Source organism: Heloderma suspectum, chromosome 4 (genome assembly GCF_057233095.1).
Source record: "Heloderma suspectum isolate Gila_16-S chromosome 4, 16-S_ref, whole genome shotgun sequence".
Taxonomy (NCBI): Eukaryota; Metazoa; Chordata; class Lepidosauria; order Squamata; family Helodermatidae; genus Heloderma; species Heloderma suspectum.
Genome location: NC_139461.1, coordinates 223595920 through 223620810, shown reverse-complemented (window position 1 = coordinate 223620810; position 24891 = coordinate 223595920). Strand labels below are relative to the sequence as shown.

Genomic DNA, 24891 nt, shown 5'->3' with positions numbered 1-24891 from the left:
ACGTCTTCAAAGACAATCATGTTCCGAAGCCTGTGACATGGAATACCATGTACAGTTCTGGTCGCTGTACCTAAAAATGTGTATTGTAGAGTTGGAAAAGGTGAAGAAAGGGGCAACTAACATGATCAAGGGCCTGGAGCAACTCCCCTATGAGGAAAGGTTACAAGATCTGGGGCTGTTTAGTTTAGAAAAAAGGCGAGTGAGGGGAGACATGATAGATGTGTACACAATTATGGGTGGGATGGAGAAAGGGGATAGGGAGACATTTTTCCCCATCTCTCATAATATTAGAACCCGATTATCCCATGAAGGTGATCGGTGGGAGATTCAGAACAGATAAAAGGAAGTACTTCTTCACACAATTCATAGTTATATACTATGGAATCCAGAAGATGTCATGATGGCCAACAATATAGATGGCTTGAAAATGGGATTAGATAAATTCATAGAGGAGAAGGTTATCAATGGCTACTAGTCATGATGGCTATAGGCTACCCTCAGTACTAGAGGAAGTATACCTATGTATTCCAGTTGCTGGGGAACATGAGTAGGAGGGTGCTATTTTGGGTTCCCACAATCAGCTTGTTGGCCACTGTGTGAACAGAATGCTGGATTAGATAGACCATTGGCCTGATCCAGCATGACTGTTCTTATGTTCCTATGACTTACTCTTCCCCCCTCCCTTTAACCCAACCATCAAAGGTGTGCCAAAATATATGAAATTGAACAGGTTTGTATTGTGAGCTGGTTGATCACTTCTCTATCTTATAGCCATCACCACATCTTTCAGCAGTGACATGCATGCATTAATTATGCACCATATAAAGAAATATTTTCTTCTGGCTGTTCTGAACCTGCCACCAAACCATTTTTATCTTACCAGACAGAGAAGAGTTTTCACAGTCTTCACAACATACATAACTTTATAAGCTTCTGTAATGTCCTGCAGCTCTTGTGATTTCTTAAGAAGCCACACATTTTTAGTGTGTCTTGATGCCTTTTAGCTTTCTAAAGCACACATGAGGGTTAAAACGGGGGGGGGGGGCACACACAAGCCCCACCCACATCATCTCCAGGTATGCTGGCTTCTCAAAAGATGACTGGAAACTCTGATAAGGTGGGGTTCCTGATTCCACACAGACTTCTAACCATGTTCAGCTGAGTATGAGTAGAAATTCATGAAGGTCTTTAAAAGACTCTGCACATCCAGGGACATTGGGGGTGGGGCATAAGTGTGCTTCCCTGCCCCCTACACTTCATGTGTGCAGGCAAATGTCTGCACAGGGCTATTATGATACTTGCTGCTTTACTTTCTGTTCTTTTCATGTAGCACAATCCTATGCAGGTTTGCTTCAAAGGAAGTCCCACTGAGTTCGGTGAGACTTACTCCCTAATTATGGCCTTAAATCTTCCTGTTTTCTAAATTGAATTTGCCCTTTTCACAGCCACAACACACTAAGCTAACATTTTGGTATTTTGTAGCAACCCCAAGTATGGTTTGTTTGTTTTACATCATTTATATGCCACCCACTAACAAATGTTCTCGGGATGGCTTACAAGAACGGAGAAAGAAGTTCTCTGCTTGTGTGAAGTTCATAGTCATGATTCAGCCCCTAAAGTAGAGGGGACTGTGTAGGGGCTTTGCTTGTAGCAGTCTGGAACCTGGCATAGCAGGCAGTAAGCTGCTGCTGAAACATTCAAAAACTAACATCGGGGAGAAGGCTAACCTAAAAACATGTTAGCTTTTTTTATAAGGGGTACGTGTTTTTTCCCCCATAGAAAAACACTCAGATATGAAACTCTCCACCCTTATAATTCAAAGTGCTTCAGTCTAGGAAAAGCTGTGTTTCATAACTCTCCTGCCTGTGTAGATCAGACTCTGCCTAGAGTGATCCTTTTGGAGCACTTCTCAATCTGCTCTGGACTTTATCATTCTGAATAATTTGGCATCATCAGTATGGATCTCTCAGTCCTCCTGATACCAGATCACTTATGAACAACAAGGCCTCTTTCATTGTCCTGCTTTGACCCATTTGAATTTTATATATTGTTCTTAGTTGCCTTGAGTTTTTCTGTTGAAAAAGAGGGGCAGGATATAAATATAAAAAAACAGGTAATTCCTCCTCAGGCTTTTGATCTCTTTTATTGTCTTTCAAGGTTAGGGGATACCCAGCTGTGGCAGCACCCACAATGCTACATTGATCGACATCTTGGATCAGCTCACAGTAGCACAGGTATGACACTCCATCCAATCCCAGCTCATCCCAAATGCTTGTTTGCTGATGCAGCTGCTAACAGAACCAGGTCAGGAAGCCTTTGGCTTTGAAGATCGCAGACATACTAATTGATTTATGGGCTAATTCGCAGAGATACCACCAATAGTTTTGAATGCAAAACATATGCTACTGGGTCCAAGCAAGTTAGTATCCAGTCTGTTAGCACAGAGCACTGTGCAATAACAAAAACTTCTAATCAACATTTCTAGAAATGTAATTCAAACAAAGAAGATAAAACTCCCAAGTCTATCTGTGCTTCACCATCTTCCATTTTTGTTTAGATTATTGCAGCTCATTGTAATGCTTTTTTGTGGAATGAAACATTAAAAATGATATTTCCCAGACCTGGTTTCTGCTATCAGGTGCTTGCCAGGCAGAGAGCCAATGAACAAATAGGTTGTGGCATCCACTGCGCCTCCTTCTATCTCACCACCGCCATTGTCTGGGCCAGAGTGAAAGGCAGGTAAATAACCAATGGTGAATGGGAAGAGCAACTACAAGGGACTCTTGTCAGTGGGCCTCTGTCTGGGGTGTGGACCCTCAGAAAGTGCCCAATCATACTTACTCTTGACTTACCCCTGCACCAGCCTAAAAGTACTAGGGTGGTGGTGGTGGAATATCCTTTTTTTCTTTTCTTTTTTTAAGAATTTAAATTTCTGGCCAACTGTGCATTTTGAACAATTCTTTAAACTGATTTTTAGGGTAAGGCCCTATGCTGTCTGCCCTTGTGTTTCTAATTATGTGTCATTTTTCCATACTCTTCCCACTTTCCAAATTAAAAAAGAACTGGGAAAAAGGGCTGTTCTTTGATATCCAGTGTAGCACTATGGCATGCCAACCTTCGTAAATCATGTTACAACCATGTACATTAATGTCTTGAAGAAGTCAAAGTAAGAGGAATGATAAAAGATTTTAACCTTACGAGAACTATTTGCTTTTACAATCGCACTTGTTTCAAATTTTGATCAAACCATTAGACATTTTGACATTACACTTTTAATACCACTCCCAGCACAAATCGGGTGTGTACATAATGATAAATCAAGCTTCCTGCATGGCAGTTGTTGGAAACTGCCTTTTAAAAATCCCAAAATAATATCAATTTACACTTCTATATGTTCAGTGTAACATTTACAGATTGATCATGCTAATGCAGACCACCCTATATGTGCCAGGAAAGGAAACAGGAGATCATGAGTTTGAAATACATTTTCTTGGATGATGGCTCATAACATTTAAAACTTGCTTTCCAAGTATCTGTGGTTGGGGAACTGGATATGTAGATGTTTCCAACAGAATGGAGTTGAATAAAAATAATCAGCAAGGCTCCATAATTTATTGTTATTTGGAGCACCTGTCATTGAGGAGGGTTCAACTTCCCTTGGTTCCCAGTCTTTCAGCACTCTAGGATCCATTAGTATTGTTTAGCATCACCATCTAACATTCTTCTCTGGTTTGGACCTAGCAACAATCATTTTATTTGTATCTTATGGCCTCAGTGTTTGATAGGGATGGGAGAGAAATCTGTTCAGTTCACATTTTAATGCAAACTTGCGAAGTTTCACTGTTTTAAACCATTATGCAAACTCAGCCTTTGAAATTCACTATTCTCCAAATTCTGCAATGGAAATCAATAAAAAAAAGTGTGTATATTCAGGAAAATAACATTAAAATGCATTATATTAGGAAAATTGCTTGGAAAATTTGTATATTAGACAAAAATACATACAAAAATGCATGTATTAGAAGAAATGTGCACAAAAATGTTTACGAATTTTCATGTAAACTTAAAAAAAAATAAAAAATCCCAGGATGAACCAAAATTAAGACTGGAGAAATTCTCAAAGTTCAAGATGAACCAAATTAAAGACTGGAAAAATGAGACAGTGAGAAAAACCAAAACTGACAAAATAATCTATCCTATTAGCGCTTGATTCTGCTCCAACAGATTATTTCATAATTATTTCTACTTCGAATGTAATGTGAACAGGACATGTTAATTTCATTTGCCTCAGACAGCTGATTTAGGGTGCCATAAAAGGGCAGCAAATTGTTAGGGCACAGTCCTATGCATGTTTAGACAGAGAAAAGGTCTACAACTCCCAGCATGCTGGGAACTGTAGGCCTGTTCTCTGTCTAAACATACATAGGATTGTGCCCTTAATGTATTATTGTTGTTATTTTCACTGACAAGAAGGAGGAAATGTACTGGTGGGATTTTCTGCCTCAGGCACCAAAATACTTGGGTTGTCTTGGGTTCGGTGTACCTTGGCTTGGGAGGTGGGGGTAGCAGGGGCACCATTTGCAGCGTCACCTCAGGAAGCAAAAAATATTGGGCCGGCCCTGCCAGATATTCTTAGTCAAGTCACATTCTTTCCCATCTATAAAAAGGCAGAAATAGTTACCTCAGAGAGTCATGAGAATGAATGACATAAAACGTGTATGAATTCACACATGAAATAATATGGTTCATAGATTTTATGTAAATGAGCAAAGGCTTAGAATCATTGTAGGTCCAAGGCAAAGGCTCTGCAGTCCACAAAAACAAGTGCCATGAGTCCAAGATTCTCTTCTCGTTGTGCTTTTGTTTGACATAGACACTGGGGAGACTTAACTGAAAATTCCCTGTACTGAGATATACATCATGATATCATTGCTTACTTCAAAGGCCTCTTAGTGGCTACGTGTACCTTTCAGGCTTCCGTGATACCAATGGCACGATGGATGCTGTGGTTGTACCACTGTGGGGACAGCTTAGCTATGCTCATAGTTATAAGAACAATTCAGACATCACTAAATACTGCTCAGTCGTACTGATTTCTATACCATTGAAGTCAGTGGGACTTAGAAATGCCTATCTGTACCAGGATTTGCCCAATGAATTTCTGTTGCTACAGGCACGCCTTAAAACAGACCATGAGTCACATAACCCATGCTCACCGGGTTCACATAACATGACAACTACTGAGTGGGGGTAGCTTATTCAAAATGGTGGTCACATGCACACTACAGCATCACAGGGACCCACAGTGGGCTGTTGTGTCATGCAAACAGCCCTTATGTTTAAATATTTTGGCCACAATCCACCACACATAGTTAACCAAAAGCAATGGCTGACTCTAAGCACGCCTAACTTTGAACTGATCATGATCTATGGTGCTGCTGAAAAAAAGACCTGTTAAAGCAAGGATCAACACACACACACACACACACTCTTTTCCCAGCTGTCCTTCCCCAGCCATTACATGCAGGGGCATTCTCCCTGTTCAGCGCTGATAAAGGCTCCCTTTCTCAGCGCTGGGTAGGGAAAATGTCTTATTTCCTATCAGCTTTGTTGTTGTTCAGTCGTTCAGTCGTGTCCGACTCTTCGTGACCCCATGGACCATAGCACGCCAGGCCTTCCTGTCCTGCGCTCTCTCCCGGAGCGTGCTCAAGTTCATATTCATTGCATCCATGATGCTATCTAGCCATCTCATCCTCTGCCGTCCCCTTCTCCTTTTGCCTTCAGTCTTTCCCAGCATCAGGGTCTTTTCCAGGGAGTTTTCTCTTCGCATTAGGTGGCCAAAATATTGGAGCTTCAGCTTCATTATCTGTCCTTCCAATGAGCACTCAGGGTTGATTTCCTTTAGGATGGACTGATTTGACCTCCTTGCAGTCCAGGGGACTCGTAAGAGTCTTCTCCAGCACCACAGTTCGAAAGCATCAATTCTTCGGCGCTCAGCCTTCCTTATAGTCCAGCTCTCACAGCCATACATTACTACTGGGAAAACCATAGCTTTGATTAGACGGACCTTTGTCGGCAAGGTGATGTCTCTGCTTCTTACTATGCTGTCTAGGTTGGCCATAGCTTTCCTCCCAAGGAGCAAGCGTCTTTTAATTTCATGGCTACAGTCACCGTCTGCGGTGATCTTGGAGCCCAAGAAAGTAAAATCTGTCACTGCTTCCATTTCTTCCCCTTCTATATGCCAGGAAGTGATGGGGCCAGATGCCATGATCTTAGTTTTTTTAATGTTGAGTTTCAAACCAGCTTTTGCACTCTCCTCTTTCACCCTCAACAAGAGGCTCTTTAGTGGATAATAATTAAACAATTAATTAAATCTCCCTTAAATAGGGTTTTCTTGTGAACTGTTATACCATTCCAGCAGCTTATGAACTGTTAGATCATTTCAGAGCCTTGAAAAAATGTACCAGGGTGAATCTTGGGTTGGCAGAACTGGGCAAATGAGCTTGGATCATCGCTGGGGCAGCGACAGCCCTTGATTTTGTAAAAGTGCTAAAACTAGACTGTCATTGCTTAAATGGAAGTATCACCCATTTTAAAAGCCATGTTTAAAAAAACAAGTAGGACCAGCAACAAAAAGGTGCAGTGTAGTATGCTGATTCTGGCCACTACATTACATTCCCTTCCCCTGTTTTCTGTGTCCTTCCCCTACTATCTTCAGTCAGTCAGGGGGTTCCCTCTCCTTACACTCATTGGCCCCCACCAGAGCCAATAGCATAGTAAATAACATAGCATGGTCATAGTAAGATATCCAGCAATTTGTAACTGAGCTGTATCCTATACACCAAGGATACTGTCTGAAGCTATCTTCAGCCAGGGCCCAAATTTAATTCGGGAGCAGCTCTCGGGGGCAACATTCCAGTAGTGAGTGGGGTCAAAGGCAAAAGGGGGGTCCAAAATACCAAATATCAGCATACTTTAGCTTAAAGGGCTCCTTCACATGGAGCTTTTGTCCTGCTATTGAGATTGCTCACTCATGGAAGTTTGTGGGCCTTTTAGATGGCGTCGTGAACCTCCAGGGCATCTCCCACACTAAATAACCTTCATTCCATTTGTAAAAAGATTGGAAATAATGAAGTGTCAAATTACTCCGCTTGTGTTCCACTTGAGTTCCCTCTGTGGAAAAGGAAAAGCCACAAAACAATGCAGTGATTACACGAAGCCAACATGGATTTGAAGAACAAATCCCAGTCTAATCTGATCTCATTTTTTGATCAGGTAACCTCCCTTGTGGACTGTGGGAATGCTGTGGACATAATATACCTTGACCTCGGCAAAACTTTCAACAAAGTGCCCCATGATTAGCGAACTAGCTCAAAGTGGGCTAGATGAAACAACGATCCGGTGGATCCACAGTTGGCTACAGAATCGGACTCAAAGAGTGCTTATCAATGGGACCTTCTCAAACTGGGGACAGGTAACGAGCGGGATACTGCACGGCTCAGTCCTGGGCCCAGTGCTCTTCAACATTTTTATTAATGACTTGGACAAGGAGGTGCAGGGAATGCTTATCAGGTTTGCAGATGACACAAAATTGGGCGGGATAGCTAATACCCTGGAAGACAGAAACAAAATTCAAAGTGATCTTGATAGGCTGGAGTGCTGGGCAGAAAACAACAGAATGACATTTAATAGGGATAAATGCCAAGTTCTGCACCTAGGAAAAAGAAACCAAATACGCAGTTACAAGATGGGGGATACTTGGCTCAACAATACTACAAGTGAGAAGGATCTTGGAATTGTTGTCGATCACAAGCTGAATATGAGCCAACAATGTGATGTGGCTGCAAAAATGGGAAATGCTATTTTGGGCTGCATTAATAGAAGTCAGCTTCCAAAGCATGTGAAGTACTAGTTCTCCTCTATTCAGCACTGGCTAGGCCTCCTCATCTTGAATACTGTGACCAGATCTGGGCACCACACTTTAAGAAGGATGCAGACAAGCTGGACAGGGTTCAGAGGAGGGCAACGAAGATGATCAGGGGACTGGAAACAAAGCCCTATGAGGAGAGACTGAAAGAACTGGGCATATTTAGCCTTGAGGAGACTGAGGGGAGATATGATAGCACTCTTCAAAGACTTGAAAGGTTGTCACAGAGAGGAAGGCCAGGATCTCTTCTCGATCATCCCAGAGTGCAGGACATGGAATAATGGGCTCAAGTTACAGGAAGCCAGATTCCGGCTGAACATCAGGAGAAACTTCCTGACTGTTAGAGGAATATGACAATGGAACCAATTACCTAGGGAGGTGGTGGGCTCTCCCACACTGGAGGCATTCAAGATGAGGCTGGACAGCCATCTGTCAGGGATGCTTTGGCGTAGATTCCTGCACTGAGCAGGGGGTTGGACTTGATGGTTTTATAGGCCCCTTCCAACCCTACTATTCTGTGATTCTGTGATTCTAAGAAGAGGAGCTGGACCAATGAAACATATGGAAGACTCAGATAAGGGAGAGGGGGGGGAAGGGAGGGGGAAAGGAAGCACGTGTAAAAGGAGTCCGTTGTGATCCTGTTTTTAAAACAGAAGGAGAAAGCCTCATTTAAAATATGGGATTTTAGGCTGGTGTAGAGATGTGCAAAGTTTCTTACTGCCAGCAACTAAGCCTTAAGAGAGGCATTTCAGCCTTTAGAAAATACTGCACAAAAGCCAGGAAACCACCAAATGATCAATGGTAGGGGAAAGTGCCAGAGGAGGGGGGCTTGTCCTCTTTGGGACCCCAGAGGGCTGAACTGGGAGCTGAGGTTCTGCACCCCTGCAATATACCCTTTCATTATCTGTGATATGATGACACTTTTTCAGTGTAAATTTAAAAAGAAAAGTATTCCTTTCATTTCTTTTAACCAAAAGGGGTAATATAGGCCCACACGGAATTAGTTGTGCCTTGAACATTTATTTATGAAGCACATTTATACAGCAATATTTTTGCAAATACAAACTTTAATTCTGTATTCTACAAAAAGTCTTGCATATTCCTCCTTTTACAAAAAAAAGAAACATTACAAAAATACAGACAATTTAATATGATTTTTATACAATTGTCTTTAGTTGTTATTTTCATTAAAATATTGCTACCACAGAACTACAATATTTTAGTCGACTATAAAAAATTAAATCAATGCTTTTTTTTTAAGCAGCAAAATGTAAATAACACAGGTCAAAACACAGTTTATAATCATAGTGGATATATCTAAAATTGTTTCAGAAATAATATTTTACATAGTTAATTTTTAATGTTTATACATTATTTATATAATATTTATATTTATATATATATATATATATATATATATATTTATAAAAATCATAGCTTGCTAGAATTGAAATGATAGGACGGATTTTGCATGACAAGATGTGCAAAGGCCAGTCTGCTTGGTTAGCATTACCAGTTCAGTTCTTAAAGGTTTTTAAAAACATCCATCTTTCAGAATTCTACCTGAAAGCCTGGAACTAGGTCTGCTCTTGTTTACTTTTTTCGCATGCCCTTGGTGTTGATGAGAGCAGCATTCAGCCTACCTTCTAATGCAGCCTTCTCCAATCTGGTGCCCTCTAGGTGTGTTGGACAACAACTCCCATCATGCCCAGCCAGCATAACATAGGGATCATGGCAGTTGTTATCCAACACACCTAGAGGGCACCAGATTGGGGAAGGATGGACTCTCATGAATAGTTTACAATGATCCCTTTTTTTAGGCTATGTAAAACATGAGATGGATTTGACTGAATATCAGGCTAGGTCTAGGATGGTCCCGTCCAGCAGTCCGCCCCATACCTGAAGGATTAATGTTCTGAGTCTCAACCCCAGAGCCCATAGTGCTAACATACATCAATAAGACTGACCGCAAACAAGACCATATTTTGTGAATCGAAAATGAGGTGATCATCCAGAAAATACTTTTGATATTTGTTTGTGTCAATTGGAGCAAGGGGAAAGTTTTCACTAGGGCATAGAACAAATTCATTGCAGGCTGAACATTTCATACAGTACTGTTGACATGACATACTAGAGGTATGGGGGTTCCATACGTCTTGAGTGTCTCTTATTTGACAAATCCAACCTGTTCTCCTAAGTATTAAAGATGATAAGAATGTGGAGAATGCCTAACGCTAGTCAGAGGAAGTGGGATTGATGAAAAATATGGAATGACTCTTACAGTCAAGGATACCTGTGAAGTAGGTTGGGTTCAATTTAACAAGTGGATCCATTTATGCCTTTTTGGGCACAGAAAGGTATTCAGGGTTTGTGCAGTGGGAAAAGATGCCTTTCTGACATTTTACCTGGCATGCTTCTCCTAAACCAAAAGTTAAGTCACAGTATGGAATGGAGTAAAAGAAAACCAATAAAATAAGAAGCTACCCTTAGAAAGTGATCACAATTCACGAATCAGTGCTTATTTCTTGTAGATAGTGCTATAATTTAGTTGGTGAGGGTTTTTCTTCCCCATCTCTCTTAACAGGAATTGGAAAACTTTATAGTTTTAAAAAAAGAAAAGAAGCAGAGATGGCTGGTTTCCTAGTGATCATTTAGTGTTCATTAAGCTATGAACAATTCAGCATTCATTACAACATGAACACTCAGCCAATTGCACATTTAGGATTCCTGCATCATTTTTTGATTCATTTAGTAATTGTTGCCTTTGACTTAGTTGAACAACATCCATTTTATGCAAATGTTGTAATAGTAAAAAGGCCATAGAATAGGACCTTATTGGTCAGGCAAGAGTCTTTCCCTACATTCTACTGTCTGATGAGATTGAGAGCAGCAGGTAGTTGCTGTCAGCAGTCATTTTGCAAAAAATAATTATATATATATATATATTTGTCAAATGTCTACACCATGTTGTGATGGTTGTTTCGGTCAATGATGTCCACAGGTGAAAGTATCTCCCTCCGTATTGGAGGAGGAGGCTGAGAAGTCTTTGTTTTCTGCTTGAAGAGGTCTGAGACGTAAAACACCTGTAAATCAAATGAAATATATACATTCAATATAAATATTTAGAGTTTTATTCCAACTCCATTTTTCTTTATACATTCAAAATCCCCCATTAGTAAATCAAACCAATTATGTAGCAGTTCTGAAGTCATAATTTCCATTTGAAATTGAGAACTGGGTTGGAGACCTTCCAGATTTGTCCATCAGAGAACAAGTTATGTATCATAGGAGAGATAATCTGGAGAAAATGGATTTTGGCGCCCTGAATGAACATCACTCTCTCAACTGATTCTTACTGGTACGGAAAACATCCCACCACCACCCACCCTTTCATTGGTTTATTGATATATTTCCGCACGGGGTTAAACTTTTTTCCCCTCTTTTAATTCAAATTTACTGAAGGTAAGTGTTTGTGGAAGAATGTACTAAGCAAGAGGCTTTCATCACATAGAGTTTGCTAATGCAAGAGAGAACAAATTTTCTCTTTAAAAAAAAATAAAAGAATGATTACACTATTTAGATTTTTTTTTATATTCTCCTGACCACAATCAATACAATGTTAACGCGTTCAAAAGTTCACACAGCTACACTTCCTCTGGTAATTTATTCTGTACTATTATTAAGCTTCCCTCTAGAGCCAGTTGTCTGCAACTATTAGTCAGAGTAGCTTGATCTTTCCTCACTTTCGCACTCCCTTCCCCTTCGCCACTGTCCTTTCCTCACTACTAGTAAATTGATGCTTAATCAGGATGACTGTCCTCAAAGTTTTTAAAGAATAGCGTAAGGAAAGAGAGATCCCCAACTACCTTTCCCTGAAATAACCAATGACGTATCCAGTCCTGCGGATGTGAAAAGGCCCGCACTTGACAATTCAGAGAGGCAGTCACACAATGACGAAGCCCTGGGAGGAAACTTTGACATCCTCCCTCAGCTACAACAGCCTAAAGTCTTATCAAGCTAGCATGACTGATGCACTTTCTCCCTTGCAAAATAGAACTCCAGAAAGCAATCAAGTTAGACAACACCGAGGCTCTGCAGACAGCAGAAGGCGGCTCTCTTTTCCAGTGGTATAAACAAATCCCAGCTATTAATACACATGATCTCATATAATGTGTCTGTCTGTCTGTCTGTCTATCTAACACATAGGTGTGCACATAAGGGTGCAATCCTAGCCCTGCCATTAAGCGTAGTGAGGCAGCCACCTCCGATGGTGCATGGTGTGCTTGTCCATGGGTGTGTGTGTGGAGCTTCAGTGGCAGCTCCCCAGCCTTTCCCGCTGAGCCCCCTGGCCCTTTCGCTCTGTTGGAGAGCAGAGCTCTGCATGCCCCACAGCCTGACCAACACTGTCTTCAGGTGGTGTGGAAAATGTTATCCTGTCACCACTGTTAAAGTAAGATTCAACTGCTGAGCCCTATAAACCACACGAGTACAGGGTGACGGAAGTGCATGGGGGGTCGGCGGAGCTAGTGCACTCCTTCTCCTTGCATGTTGATTCTACACAGATTCTGAAAACCTGAATAGGGTGCCAGTCTAGTCAGCTTCTGTACATGGAATAGAGGTGGGTGGGTGCCATATTGTCCCTCGCCTGAGGAAGTAACATGTATTGGGCTGCCCCTGAGCTGAAGCAACCGGATGAGTGAATGACTCTTGCTCCATTGGCAATTGCTGTCCAGACTTTATAGTTTACAGCACTGTTTTTATATTTCTTTGAAGGCACAAGATTTAGTAGGGTTAGAGAAGTTATGCTCCAAGTTTCAAGTTTCCTAGTGCTCCATTAGTTAAGCTAATAGGCTTTTTCAGAGCAAGAAATCACAAAGCACTTGATTGTTTAAAGAGGCTGCTTGTTTTACTGGATGCAGATGTTTGCATTCAGGCTTCCAATTGTCTTGCTATGTTCCCAGATCAGTTTGTTTGACATCTAAATATTATCACAGAAGCCTCCAGTTAATTCACCGAGGAAACAAAACTCCACTCAGAAAAATAGTCTTGGCTGTGACCAAAGAAAAACAAACAGTAGCAAGCTCTTTCCTAGGCTTGTTTAGATTTTAAGTTTTCTTTGATCCCTAGGCTCAATAGTAATACTGGAGTCCCTGACCTAAAATGACCATTCCCTTTTCCCCATCATTGCTGGCCTATGGCTCCCTTTGTTTTCAGTGGGGCTATATTAGAGATGGATGGGCATTCTAGATTTTCTTTCGATTCTGGGAAAGCAAGATATATTGCTTACTTTTCCCATTACATGGATATTTCCCCTGATGTCACTAGAGAAGGAGAACCATCAGGGGAAATATCCTTTTGTCCACAACAAGAAAAGGAGCGGTGGGCTCCTGACACAGTCCAGCAATAGTTCTGACTAAGCTCTATTGAAATCAATGGCACTTTAATTAGTCATAACCACATCTACTTAACTTTCATTAGATTGTGTATGGTACTTATGGCTCACATTTGCATCCCGCCTTTCCTTCAAGGAGCTGGTGCTGGCGAAATGTAACAGACCTGTATGCTCACCCGTGAAAATCTCTTGGTTTCATTCCCGTAATTCTGAAGTTGCTAGAATCTGAGCTGAGGTAACCTAGGGTGCCCATCAGGCAGATAAGCAGCCCCCACGTGAATGGGATAACTTCTAAAAGACACCTAGGTCCCACAAAATGAACAGGATGTAAAGCCTTAAATGTCCCAATTCTTTCTTTGGGTTGTAGGCCTTCTCTGGATTGCTTTTAGAATTTGTAAATATTTAAATCTTGAATTAATTTTAAGACAACTGTGTTTCCTTTATTCATCCGGTCATTCATTTCTACAGCTTTTATAGATTCGAGGGTTGGAAGGCAATTCCAATGCCATGCCTCTGACTTACCACTTCCTAAGACTGGATTCAATCACAACTATATCCACATTCTATACCAAGATCTCCATGACAAATCAATTTGTGGCAGGAGCGGGTGGCGGTTGCATGATGCAAGTGGCAGATGGGGGATTAGGTTCAATCTGGCCTGAATTTTCTAAATGAGCAAGTTATGGATGGAGTGTCATCTTGGCTTTCTTAGCCTTTGCTCTGTAGTTCATGGCATGTGTGGCTTTAAATCAGGTATTTGGTAGTAGCAGCGTTAATTCCTCTTTAAACTGTGTTTCACTTTAGCAAAGGCTTGAAGTTATAAAAACACACAGAAAAATCATGAAACATGATCTTCTAAGGTTCAAAAAGTGTGCTAAACCCTCCTAATGCTTCAGTTGCTTAACACAAAAAAAGAGAGGGTAAAGGCACGGCATGTTTTTGCTTCGATTTATTCCATTTCCTGTGGAAGGTGCTCTCCACCCATAAAGAAAACTCAGCAGCAGACAACTGGGAATGTGCTAGACAACCATTTCAGCTGATCAATGTCTTTTTCATTCATTATATTAAAAAGAGAGAGACTTCGCTTGGATCCAAAACCTTTTAGCAAACAGCTCACATGAGATTAATGTGGAGAGGGAAAGGGGGCCACAGGTTCTTATCCTCCCATGTTTCACAGTTCCAAGATTAGAATTAGCTGCTAAAGCGATATCTGACAGATATTTTGATTTCAGCAAAACTCCAAACAAAACAAGTGTGGGAGCACTTAAAATGAATGTTTTGCATTTGTTTTTTCCGGATGGGAAAACACACACACAACGTGACTGCTGCAATGAAGCATTGGATATAGCTTGGGTAACCCATGGAGGTGAAACTCCACATGGTTTCTGTTGAACACTGAAGCCTAATCATGGGGACATCATGGTTTTCTTTGGAAATGGGTTAAAACAGTGCTGTGAAGGAATACAGTGGCAAGTGATCCAACTGTGATTGTACCCCACCAAGTTGGCCTCTGAAACTATGTAAGACACTGGCCAGAACACAGATAAAATTCAAAAATATGGGGAAGAAGTATAACTGCAAGGCTCATAGATACTCTGCCTGAATATCTATGAAAATACACAAAGTATATCATATGTGTTTTTCATTGAGAGAAAACATGAGCCTGAAGGAGTTTTTGAGTTTGCAGATCTCCTCTCCCAAAGATCTCTGTACATCTGCTTCTGAATGGAAAAAAACAAGAGGGTGATCAAAGCACCTGACAGTCTACAATACTTGGGTGGTAGGAAGTTGTTCATCTTTGGTTTGGTTGCATAGAGCTGTTATATGTTGGAGAGTGTGGTGTAGTGGTTAGAGTGTTGTACTGAGACATGGGAGATCCAGGTTCTAGTCCCCACTCAGCCATGAAGTTCACTGGGTAACTTTAGACAAGTCACTGGCTCTCAGCCTAACCTACCTCACAGGGTAGCTGTGAGGATGAAACAGAGAGGAGAAAGAGAATCATGTATACTGCCTTGGGCGCCTTGGTGAAAAAGGTGGGATATAAATGTAACAAATAAATAAAATAAAACCCTAACAGACTGTCTGGGTCAAAGGATAGAATAGAAACAGGAAATAAATACATTCAAAAAAAATGTAAAATATATAAAAGCACAGTGAAAGGGATGATACTAGGACTTTTCTACATCAAGATGACAGTATTATAAACAATGCTCAGGCTATACATGAATGTTTTAGCCATGCCTTGTGAACAGGAAATCAAGGGAAGACAGAGGAAATCACTAGCCACCTCTCTCTCAGCTTCCTCTTCTATGGCTGTGGCTGTCTTTTCTCAGCAGGGCTGCAAAAGGGCAGGGCAAACAGAGACCAGTGCCCTCTCCGTATCCTGACTAAGGCCTGATGCATACAAAAGAACAGCAGACAGGGCGGGAGAGCACAGGGCTACAAAGGAAGGCCTATCCATGTGTGTGGTGCTGCTCAGGCAGCTGCTTCCTCAGGGCTGTACTTCGTCACAGGAAAGTCAGCCTATAGCAGCCGAACTCTCACCCCTCCTCTGGCCCAGTAAAACATGCCATCTGTTTACAGGTCAGGAAAAGAGTGTCGGATTTGTAACCTGTCACTAGACAGGAAACAGCAAAAATGGCCATCCCTTGTCTCGGGAACCCCCTATTGTCTGTCAGAAGCTTTCTGCTTCTGTGCACTGAGATCATCAGCATGCTACTGCACCCTGCATGGCCTGGATCTCACCCACCCACTCGCTCCACCCTTTGACAACTTTTTAGAGCAACGAACAGTAGAAATTAAGGAATCATTCTATACGGCCCGCTCTGACAAAAGGCACCAGTGAGGTCTAGACAAAGCCACATGACGCAACGTGAAGCACCTGAGCTGAGAAGAAACTGCTCCATTGTTCAAACATGTCGCCTGGGGCCTCACCCCCGCCCCGCCCCGCCCCCACACACTTAATCACCCACAGGGATAATAAATAGGTCACGAAAGCTCTGAGGAATATTGTTGTGCGTGTCTGTATGGGGACTAGTACCTCTGCTACTGAGTAAACATAAGCAGGAGATGCTCATCAGATTAAAACTGGGGTGGGGTGGGGGGGCAAACTTAGACGTCTTGAGAGAAACGCAGGACTGGGGAAGAACATCTGCTGGAAAGAACAAACGGGGGCGGGGCAGGATACTTTTCCCTTCAAATGGCTCCCCAGCAGTTTTTTTAGTTTTTCCTTCCAATGGGGTTCTGAAACTGAAAGTTAGCAAGTTGGAGGGGAAAATGCATTTGTAGGGCAGCAGAACTGGTGGGTGTGAGAAACACTTACTGCCATGTAAGTGCTCCCAATTCTTGTTGCCATCTCACGGCCAAACTGCACAGTGCCTGAATGCTGGGCTGTTTTCATCAAGCTCTCCATCACAATGCCAAGATCCCTTTCCTGGTCAGTCACTGCCAGCTCAGACCCTATCACCTATCTGGATTGGGGCCATGATAGGGGAGCAAATTTTACTTGATTTACTTTACTTTGATTTAGGTACATTGAAGAAGTGCATAGTATTTTACACACGTTTTAGACATGCATAAATAAGCCCCTTTGTTTCCTGCTTAAGACAGCTCAAGCAAATAAATAAATAAATAAATCCCACAACAATAAGTAAGACTGCTCTCCCTTCATGAGAAACTTATATATAGTCAGTTCACATTAAAAAAAGTCTGGGAAGTCAGGTGATCACAGCTTGGGCAGACGATTTTGTCCCAAACCTTTTCATCTTATTAAAGAACAAAATACTATGAGAAAGAGATACACCCCTGTGCTTCTAGTCAAAATAATAGACCCAAGTTTCATGTTCCCAAGTTTTCTGATTCAGCTGAAAAGGAAACACTCATCTGTGCGTGTTCCTTCAAGCTCCAAGCATTTCTGCTTCGGTTTTCAATACATACTTCAGAAATCAGAGTCTACATCCCTCACAGAATGTTGACAGTGGTTTGGCTAACACGGGCACTAGTGGAAAATAATACATTCAGCTGTCTTTGAAAGTGTTTAGTATTTCAGGGGGCAGGAGAAAGAACTGCTATAATCATTTATACATTCACCTATGTGAACCATCCTGCCGATACATCCAGTTTGGTGCATGTTCAAGGAAAGCTTTGTACTAGGCACTAAACATACCAGACCTAACACTTAAGCTGCAGCCTTCCCCAACCTGGCACTGTCCAGTTGTTTTGGCCTACAACTCACATCATCCCCAGCCAGCATGGCCAATGCTGGGACCTGGAGACCAAAACATCTAGAGGGCACCCGGATGGGGCAGGGTGAGAGAGAAATACAGAAAACAGCTGTTTCGTATGAGCCTCTGTTCTGTACCTATTACACCTGAAAGGTTAGAGTTCACCGGGTATTTCTCTTCTAGTTTCCAACATTATATAAGGATAATCCATATTTGCTTTCTTTGTTTAAAACTACCCTTCCTTCCCTTCTTGGTTTTAGAAACTCCCCTAGAACCCCTCTAGTGACAGGGAAACATCCCCCTCACTCGCCCCATCTCAGTTTGAAATGGGTTCAAGTACTTTAAGTAAATTCTTCAAAAACATTGGAAAATAACTTATTATTCTTGAGCCCATTCCAAAGTTTGGACCTTGTTGTGCTCCCAGTAACATACTTGGTGTGTGACAGGGCCTGAACGCCCCCTTTCGTTCCCCTGTGAGCTTCTGAGCCCTGCCTCATTATTCCTTCCCCCAAATCTGCCTGACAGCAGTGGCCATGGGAATGTCTTACGTGAGGCCTCACTGTGGGGCCTCCACTACTCCCGAGGATAGGGATGGGGAAAGTGTGTCCCTCCAGGTGTTGTTGGACTGCAACTCCCATCATCCCTCACCACTGGCCAAGTGGTGAAGGAAGCTGTCAGGAGTTGCAGTTCAACAACATCTAAAGGGCCACATATTCCCCATCGCTGCCCTAGAGCAAACAATGATGAAATGGCAGTGCCCCAGTGCCAAGGGCCTGTAACATATAGTTTTCTAGACCATCTAAATACTTAGTAGGGATGCCAAGACACAGGAAATTACACATCTCAGGCATTATTTCTGCTGTACATTTTAAAAAGTTAAACACACACAAAAGAGGGTTATTTTTTAAAAGGACGCTCCAGTGTATGGTCACAACAGCATCCACATGTGTTTTCATATGAAGTATTTTAACCCTTGTCCTTATTGATCATTTTCTCACCTGCGGTTTTGAGTCTTTTTAGTTTTTAAGTGTTGCTGTTGTCTGATTTATGTTATGGTTTTAATTACTGTAAACCACCTGAGAACTTCAGATGAAGGGCTGTATAAAAATACTGATGAAATAAATAAATAAATAAAGCCTCTCATTGCAGATGGGCCACTGTCTCCCTTTAACGAGGTTATTCACCTTTTTCAGGCATATATTCCCAATGCTTGACAGTGCTCAGAGTGTGGAGGGTGAAGCCATTTTAGATGGCTGTTGGTTTGTGCAACATCTTATAATTGCTAGCTGCCACAATCCAACTGAACTCCTCTCATTGTCTCCACCGCAATCCAACACCCACGGATTGAACTAGAGATGGTAAGAAGACAGTACCTATCTTATAGATGTGATGCATATGGTTATTTGAACCGCCCGGAGATCTTCGACTATTGGGTGGTATAGAAACAAACAAACAAGCAAACAAATAAGGTTATTTAGTGAAATCATGCCCTGGTGATATATATGCCACTTACTATGCAATAAGCCACCAAGGCCCCTTGTGTGAAGCCTGCCAGTACATCTGTTGGATGATGCTTGTGGTCAGACACACGAGAAAGTCCTGTGTAAAATGCCATCATAATCAGCGTAAACTGTAGCAAGGGACGCAGCAGGCGGGCTCCTCTCCAAGTGAACCTGGCTTGCAGGTACAGCTGAAAAGAGAAGAAAAAATGCCGGAGAAAGACATTATAACGCAGCCCTCACAACACTTTGCACCACCATCGATCTCCATTATGAAGTGTCCATCATCCCAGTTCAGGATCACACCAAGGTTGGGAAAGCCAACCTTTGGGCAGTCCTTCCCAGCATAGCCAGCTCTTACTGTACCAATATCAAAACACCAGAAGACCAACTTGATCTTACAAGATGGACTGACTCCCTAATGGAAAAGGGTCTTCTGGTGTGTGTTTTTCTAAACCAAAACACCCAAACACTTAAGGTTTTCCTTATAGGGAAGGTGCTCCATTTATCATTTTGGTTTTCCCTTTCCTGCACCTTTCTCCCATCTACAAAATCCTTTTTGAGATGGGGTGAGCACCCCGCCGAGTACTCCAAATGCAGCCACAGCATAGATATGGGGTAAAGAAGCTGGTGCCCTCCAGATGTTTTGGACTACAACTCCCCAAATCCCTAACCATTTCTAAAGCTGCCTGGGGCTAATGGGAGTTGTAGCCCAAAACATCTGGAGGGCATCCTGGCATAGTTGATAGCATTATGATAGTGGCTGTTTTATTTTCAACCCCTGTCCTAATTTCCCTTAAATCCAAGAATGGTTTAACTGTGATTTGAACTGAACCTTGAAGTTTCTTGAACATAAAATACAGAGTGGAAAATGACACTTCTGCTTTAGCAAGGGGAAAAAACAAATCAACAAGCAACTGCGGACTTGGCCTGAAGTGAAGTCAATGAAAATGATGTGAAATGGCATTGTCCCCTGCCTCACCCCTCCCCACTTATCCTGATCTGATTTCCTCTTGAACGCTGTGGGCACAGCCTATTCCTCAGGTTCCTGTGGGAACTGGGGAAGCCAAAAAGGGAAGAGGCTGCAGGAAAGGCATACACATCTACCTACAAATCAAAGGAGCCGGAGGCTGACCCAACCCAAAAGGCAGGGTGAGGGGAGTGTGAGCATGGCTCAGTCCTCCGCCAACTGCTGCCTTCCTGTGTAAGTGGAGAAATGCCGGTCAGAGAGTTTGAATGTTACAAGGTCACTGAAATGTCTGCAGTGTATAATCTATGCAGAAAATGTTAATGGTAGGAAGAACATTGAAGCACCACAGCTGTTACACTACACCTATGAGATTACATATAAAAATCCACCCACACATTTCTGAGAAGTGTCCTATGCCTTCACATTATTCTTCATCCTGCTAGTCTTTTAAGAAGAGAAAATACACAATGCGACTTTATAGTTCCCTGGATAAATGACATGGAATCAGTACTTAATTACTAAAATGCTGCTGCTCAAATTTACATTTGAGGTTGCCCTTCCCCTTTGGAAATAGGAAGTCCTTGCCTTAGTCCAAGGCAGATAGACAATGGTTCTGGAAACTCAATGGTAGGAAGAAAGCTCTCCACATTATGCCTAGAAGCATACTCCTTGCTATTTTATATACTCTGTGGGTGGTATCCAATTGATATCCTCCTGCTGATCGAAGGCATCCGTCAGCTGAATGGGGAGGGGATGACTTTTTTTTACAGTTCACTTTCCCCCCTGCACCACCTCCCATCCTATTCTGAAGGAGCCAACCCTCTAGCATAGATTTGGAGAGTGGCAAGGGGAGTGGGGAGGAGAAATTACCAAAAGTCACCCACTCCCCATTCCACTTGCCTTCTATCAGCAAAGGGACACCTATGGTTGCAATGCATTCTTGCACTGAAAAGTAATTTCAGTAATTTCAGATTACTAAAAAAGTAATCCAAAGACGATCAGACACGGGCTAGAGCTGTATCTTCAGCCTATCACGTGGCGGTGAAGGCAGCAAAAAAGGAATATTATGCTGCCTCCATCGCGTCTGCAGAGTGCTGTCCCAGGAGGCTGTTCCAAGTGGTCCGGAGCCTGGTCGGTCCTGTGGCTCTGGAACCACTGGAGCATTCTAAGGCCTCCTGTGAGGCCTTGGCAAGGCACTTTGCAGATAAAATTGATCAGATAAGGAGTGTTACTCCGCACGCTGTGGATACAGTTAGTGAGCAAGAGGCGGCCTGTGGCAAACCGGTTTTGTGGGATCGGTTCCGGCTTCTTCATTCTGATGAAGTGGACAAGGTCCTTTCATCTGCCAACCACCTGCTTACTTGATCCTTGCCCATCTTGGCTCATTATGGGCTGCAGAGAGAGACTGGTTGAGGGGATCAGGGTGGTGGTGAACGCCTCCCTTGAGGAGGGAGTGATGCCATCAGCCCTCAAGGAGGCAATGATAAGACCGCTCTTAAAGAAGCCCTCCTTGGATCCCCAAGTTCTGAACAACTTTCGCCCAGTCTCAAATCTGCCATTTTGGGGCAAGATGATTGAGCAGGTGGTGACAACGCAGTTGAAGGCACACTTGGAAGAAACCAATTATCTAGACCCATTTCTGTCAGGCTTCAGGCTTGGGCATGGGAAAGAAACGGCCTTGGTCGCCTTAGTGGATGATATGAGGAGGGCTCTGGATAGGGGTGAATGCTCCTTCCTTGTTCTCCTCGACCTCTCAGCAGCTTTTGATACCGTTGACCACGGTATCCTCCTGGACCACCTGGAGGGGTTGGGCATTGGAGACACCATATTGCAGTGGTTCCGGTCCTTCCTCTCCGGCAGGTACTAGAGGGTAGCACTGGGAGAGGAGGTTTCAGATCCGTGGGCACTCACTTGTGGGGTGCCACAGGGTTCCCTCCTCTCCCCGATGCTATTTAACATCTATGTGAAGATGCTGGGGGCTATCATCAGGAGGTTTGGGGTGCGGTGTCATCAGTATGCGGATGACATGCAGCTCTACCTCTCATTCAAATCTTCACCAAGGTTGGCCGTAGAATCCCTGTCCAAATGTCTGGAGACGGTGAGTGGCTGGATGGGGAGGAATAAGCTGAAGCTCAACCCTGACAAGACCGAGGTACTTTTGGTGGGAGACAAGAGCAGTTTGGGGGATGTTGACCTGGTGTTGAATGGGGTACGGTTACCCTTAAAAGACCAGGTCCACAGCCTGGGGGTCATTTTGAACTCCCAGCTGTCCATGGAGGCTCAGGTGTCAGCTGTGAGCCAGATAGCACTGTATCAACTCCATCTGATATGGCGGCTGCGCCCCTTCCTTCCCGACCATCTGCTCCCATCGGTAGTACATGCCCTGGTCTCCTCTCGTTTAGACTACTGTAATGCGCTCTACGTGGGGTTACCCTTGAAGACAGTTTGGAAGCTGCAGCTAGTACAGAACGCGGCGGCTCGCCTGATTAAAGGCAGCCGCCAGCAAGATCGCATCACTCCAGTACTGAAGGAGTTGCACTGGTTACCTGTTGTTTTCCGGGCCAAATTCAAGGTGTTGGTTTTGACCTTTAAAACCCTATATGGTTCCGGCCCAGCCTATCTTAAGGAGAGCCTCCAGCAACACCAGACAGGCCACTTAACAAGATCAGCCTTGGATGGTCTTCTCTCTGTCCCATCAGCCAGGACAGCTAGGCTGGTAAGGACAAGGGAGAGGGTCTTCTCTGTGGTGGCCCCCACTCTGTGGAACTCCCTCCCTAAGGAACTCCGTCATGCCCCCTCTTTAATGAGCTTCCGCCATGCATTAAAAATGTGGTTGTTCAGGCAGGCATTTGGGGTGGGTTAGGGTATTTTAGAAAATGTTTTTATTGTAGAATTTTATTGTTTTAAACTGTTTTATTATATGTTGTACATCGCCCAGAGTGGCTGGGTGACCAGCCAGATGGGCGATTAATACATTTAATAAATAAAATAAAAATTCTAGGGCGAGCCCTGGTTCAAATTAAGCCCTGTTCATCTTTGATTATTTTAGTTTTTGTTTATAGCAAGGCTATTTATACCACCATCACTAATTAGTATCGTACATTTCATAGAAAGATTGGATGGAGAACAAGTTTGGAAGGAAACTGTCAAAAGCAAAAGTGAAACACACAGCCTGACCTTCCAATCACCTGTGTTGGCAAGAGCTCCTGTGAGATGAATGAAGTTGGTAATATTTTGAAAATCACAGATTAAGGCTGGCAATCCTATATTCACTTTCCTAGGATTAATTGTCACTGAACTACATGGGGTTTTCTTCTGAGTAGACATGTATAGGATTGCACTGTAAGAAAACGATATTGGGGGGAAAAGTTTCAGCCTTTCTCCACAATGACCCAGACTAGACATAATGATGTCTAGTCATTATGGCCAGGAAAGTCTGGTTTATCAGCCTGAGAATAAGAGATGTGTCTGCATTCCTAGTTTTGGTAGTTTTATCGTGGCTTATTAAACTACAGTTTCCTGTGACATCTCAACCAGGAAAATGTGGTTTGTCACTGCTTGCAAACCAAGATATTAAAGTAGGATTGGCTCATTCTTGGGGTGATAAACCATGGTTTATGGGCCCAAGACTATTACATCTGCATCAGGACAAAATGATTATAAATTTCTTTGTAGAATCTGCTGTTGGCAGAGTGTTCAATGGCAATTAAACTAGATGCTGTGGGGCAGAGTATGAGGGTGGAAGGAGATCACCACTATATTATTTTACCCAGAATTAATTTGTTTGTGATATAGAAACCTGTCTCCCTGTTTTTGTGGTTGTGGTTATTACACACTGAAGTCACCACTCCACGTTTTAAGGCATTAAGATTATTGGTGGCTTGACCCTATGTGTGTCTCTATCCAACTGGAACTGTACCAGCAAGGCCATCCTGTCACAGAAAGTGATGTATGCTTGTGGTCTCAGATTAGGATTGACGGCTTCAAACTCAGAGGGCTCCTGTTCCTTTCAGTGGTATATAGAGGGCAGAACTTCACCAGCTGCATCTCTCCCTAGCATGGTATTCCCATTATGAAAGAGGCTGTACATGGTGGGATTTTCCCTTGTATCCTGCTCTCAAGATGCAGGAGCCCTTTCAGTCATTAGAATCGATTAGAATCACTCTTAGATGTGACAACAAAAATAAACCTTCTTGCAATTGCTGTACTTGGTGAACAAGGTTCGTTACAGCGTGTGAAGGGTTAACTGACCCACTGTTGTGTTCTTCTTAATGAAATCCAACCCTGCCTCATCCATGATCCATTTCTGATGCTGATACTGTAGTCTTTTGCCCTTCTTACATCCTAAAGGCTTTCATTATACAGTGAAACCAAGCTAAAGAAAACAAACATGTACTGTTAAAAAAATCAATTGAACTGAAGTTGTTTTTAGCACAGCAGACAGTAAGTGAATTAGAAGTGGTTTTTGCTAAAGGATCTGAATGCTGCTAGCTCAGTCATAGGAGGTTTATGGAGGCGCCTATGTGGTGTTTATACAGTAACATAAAATGAACAATTGCTACTCCAGACCAATAAGCAGCAGAGGGAAAAGTAGAAACCAATAGCATGGAGGAGATGAGCTTGACAAAACCAAAGAGGGGGGGAAGAAAGCCATGACCTGGTGACCATATGCAGCAGGAGCTGTTGGCAAACCTTTCAAGGATTAGAGCTCTGGCGGGCAGCGTCACCACAGAACAGACAGCTCTAAGGGCAACATGCAGTGCTTCCATTGCCAGGGGACTTCCACTGATGTCGGTGGGAATAGCCTGTGGTCAGCCAGTGATCCTAAGCAAATAAAGCTGACTTGTTTGTATTTCTTCAAAATGTTAAAGAGCAGCAGG

The 24891-nt window shown here is 42.8% G+C and overlaps 1 protein-coding gene across 1 annotated transcript in view; it reads right to left on the bottom strand.

The window, feature by feature from the left end:
- Nucleotides 1–10668: 10668 nt before the first annotated feature.
- The window catches only part of PLPP3 (phospholipid phosphatase 3), an 82978-nt gene continuing 68755 nt past the window's right edge, over nt 10669–24891 (bottom strand). The window contains exons 5-6 of the mRNA XM_084848256.1: nt 19056–19232; nt 10669–11010 (exon numbers count right to left, since the gene is read on the bottom strand). Coding sequence (XP_084704382.1) covers nt 10885–11010; nt 19056–19232 — 303 coding nt within the window. The 3' untranslated portion in view covers nt 10669–10884. The remainder of the gene's footprint in view (nt 11011–19055; nt 19233–24891) is intronic.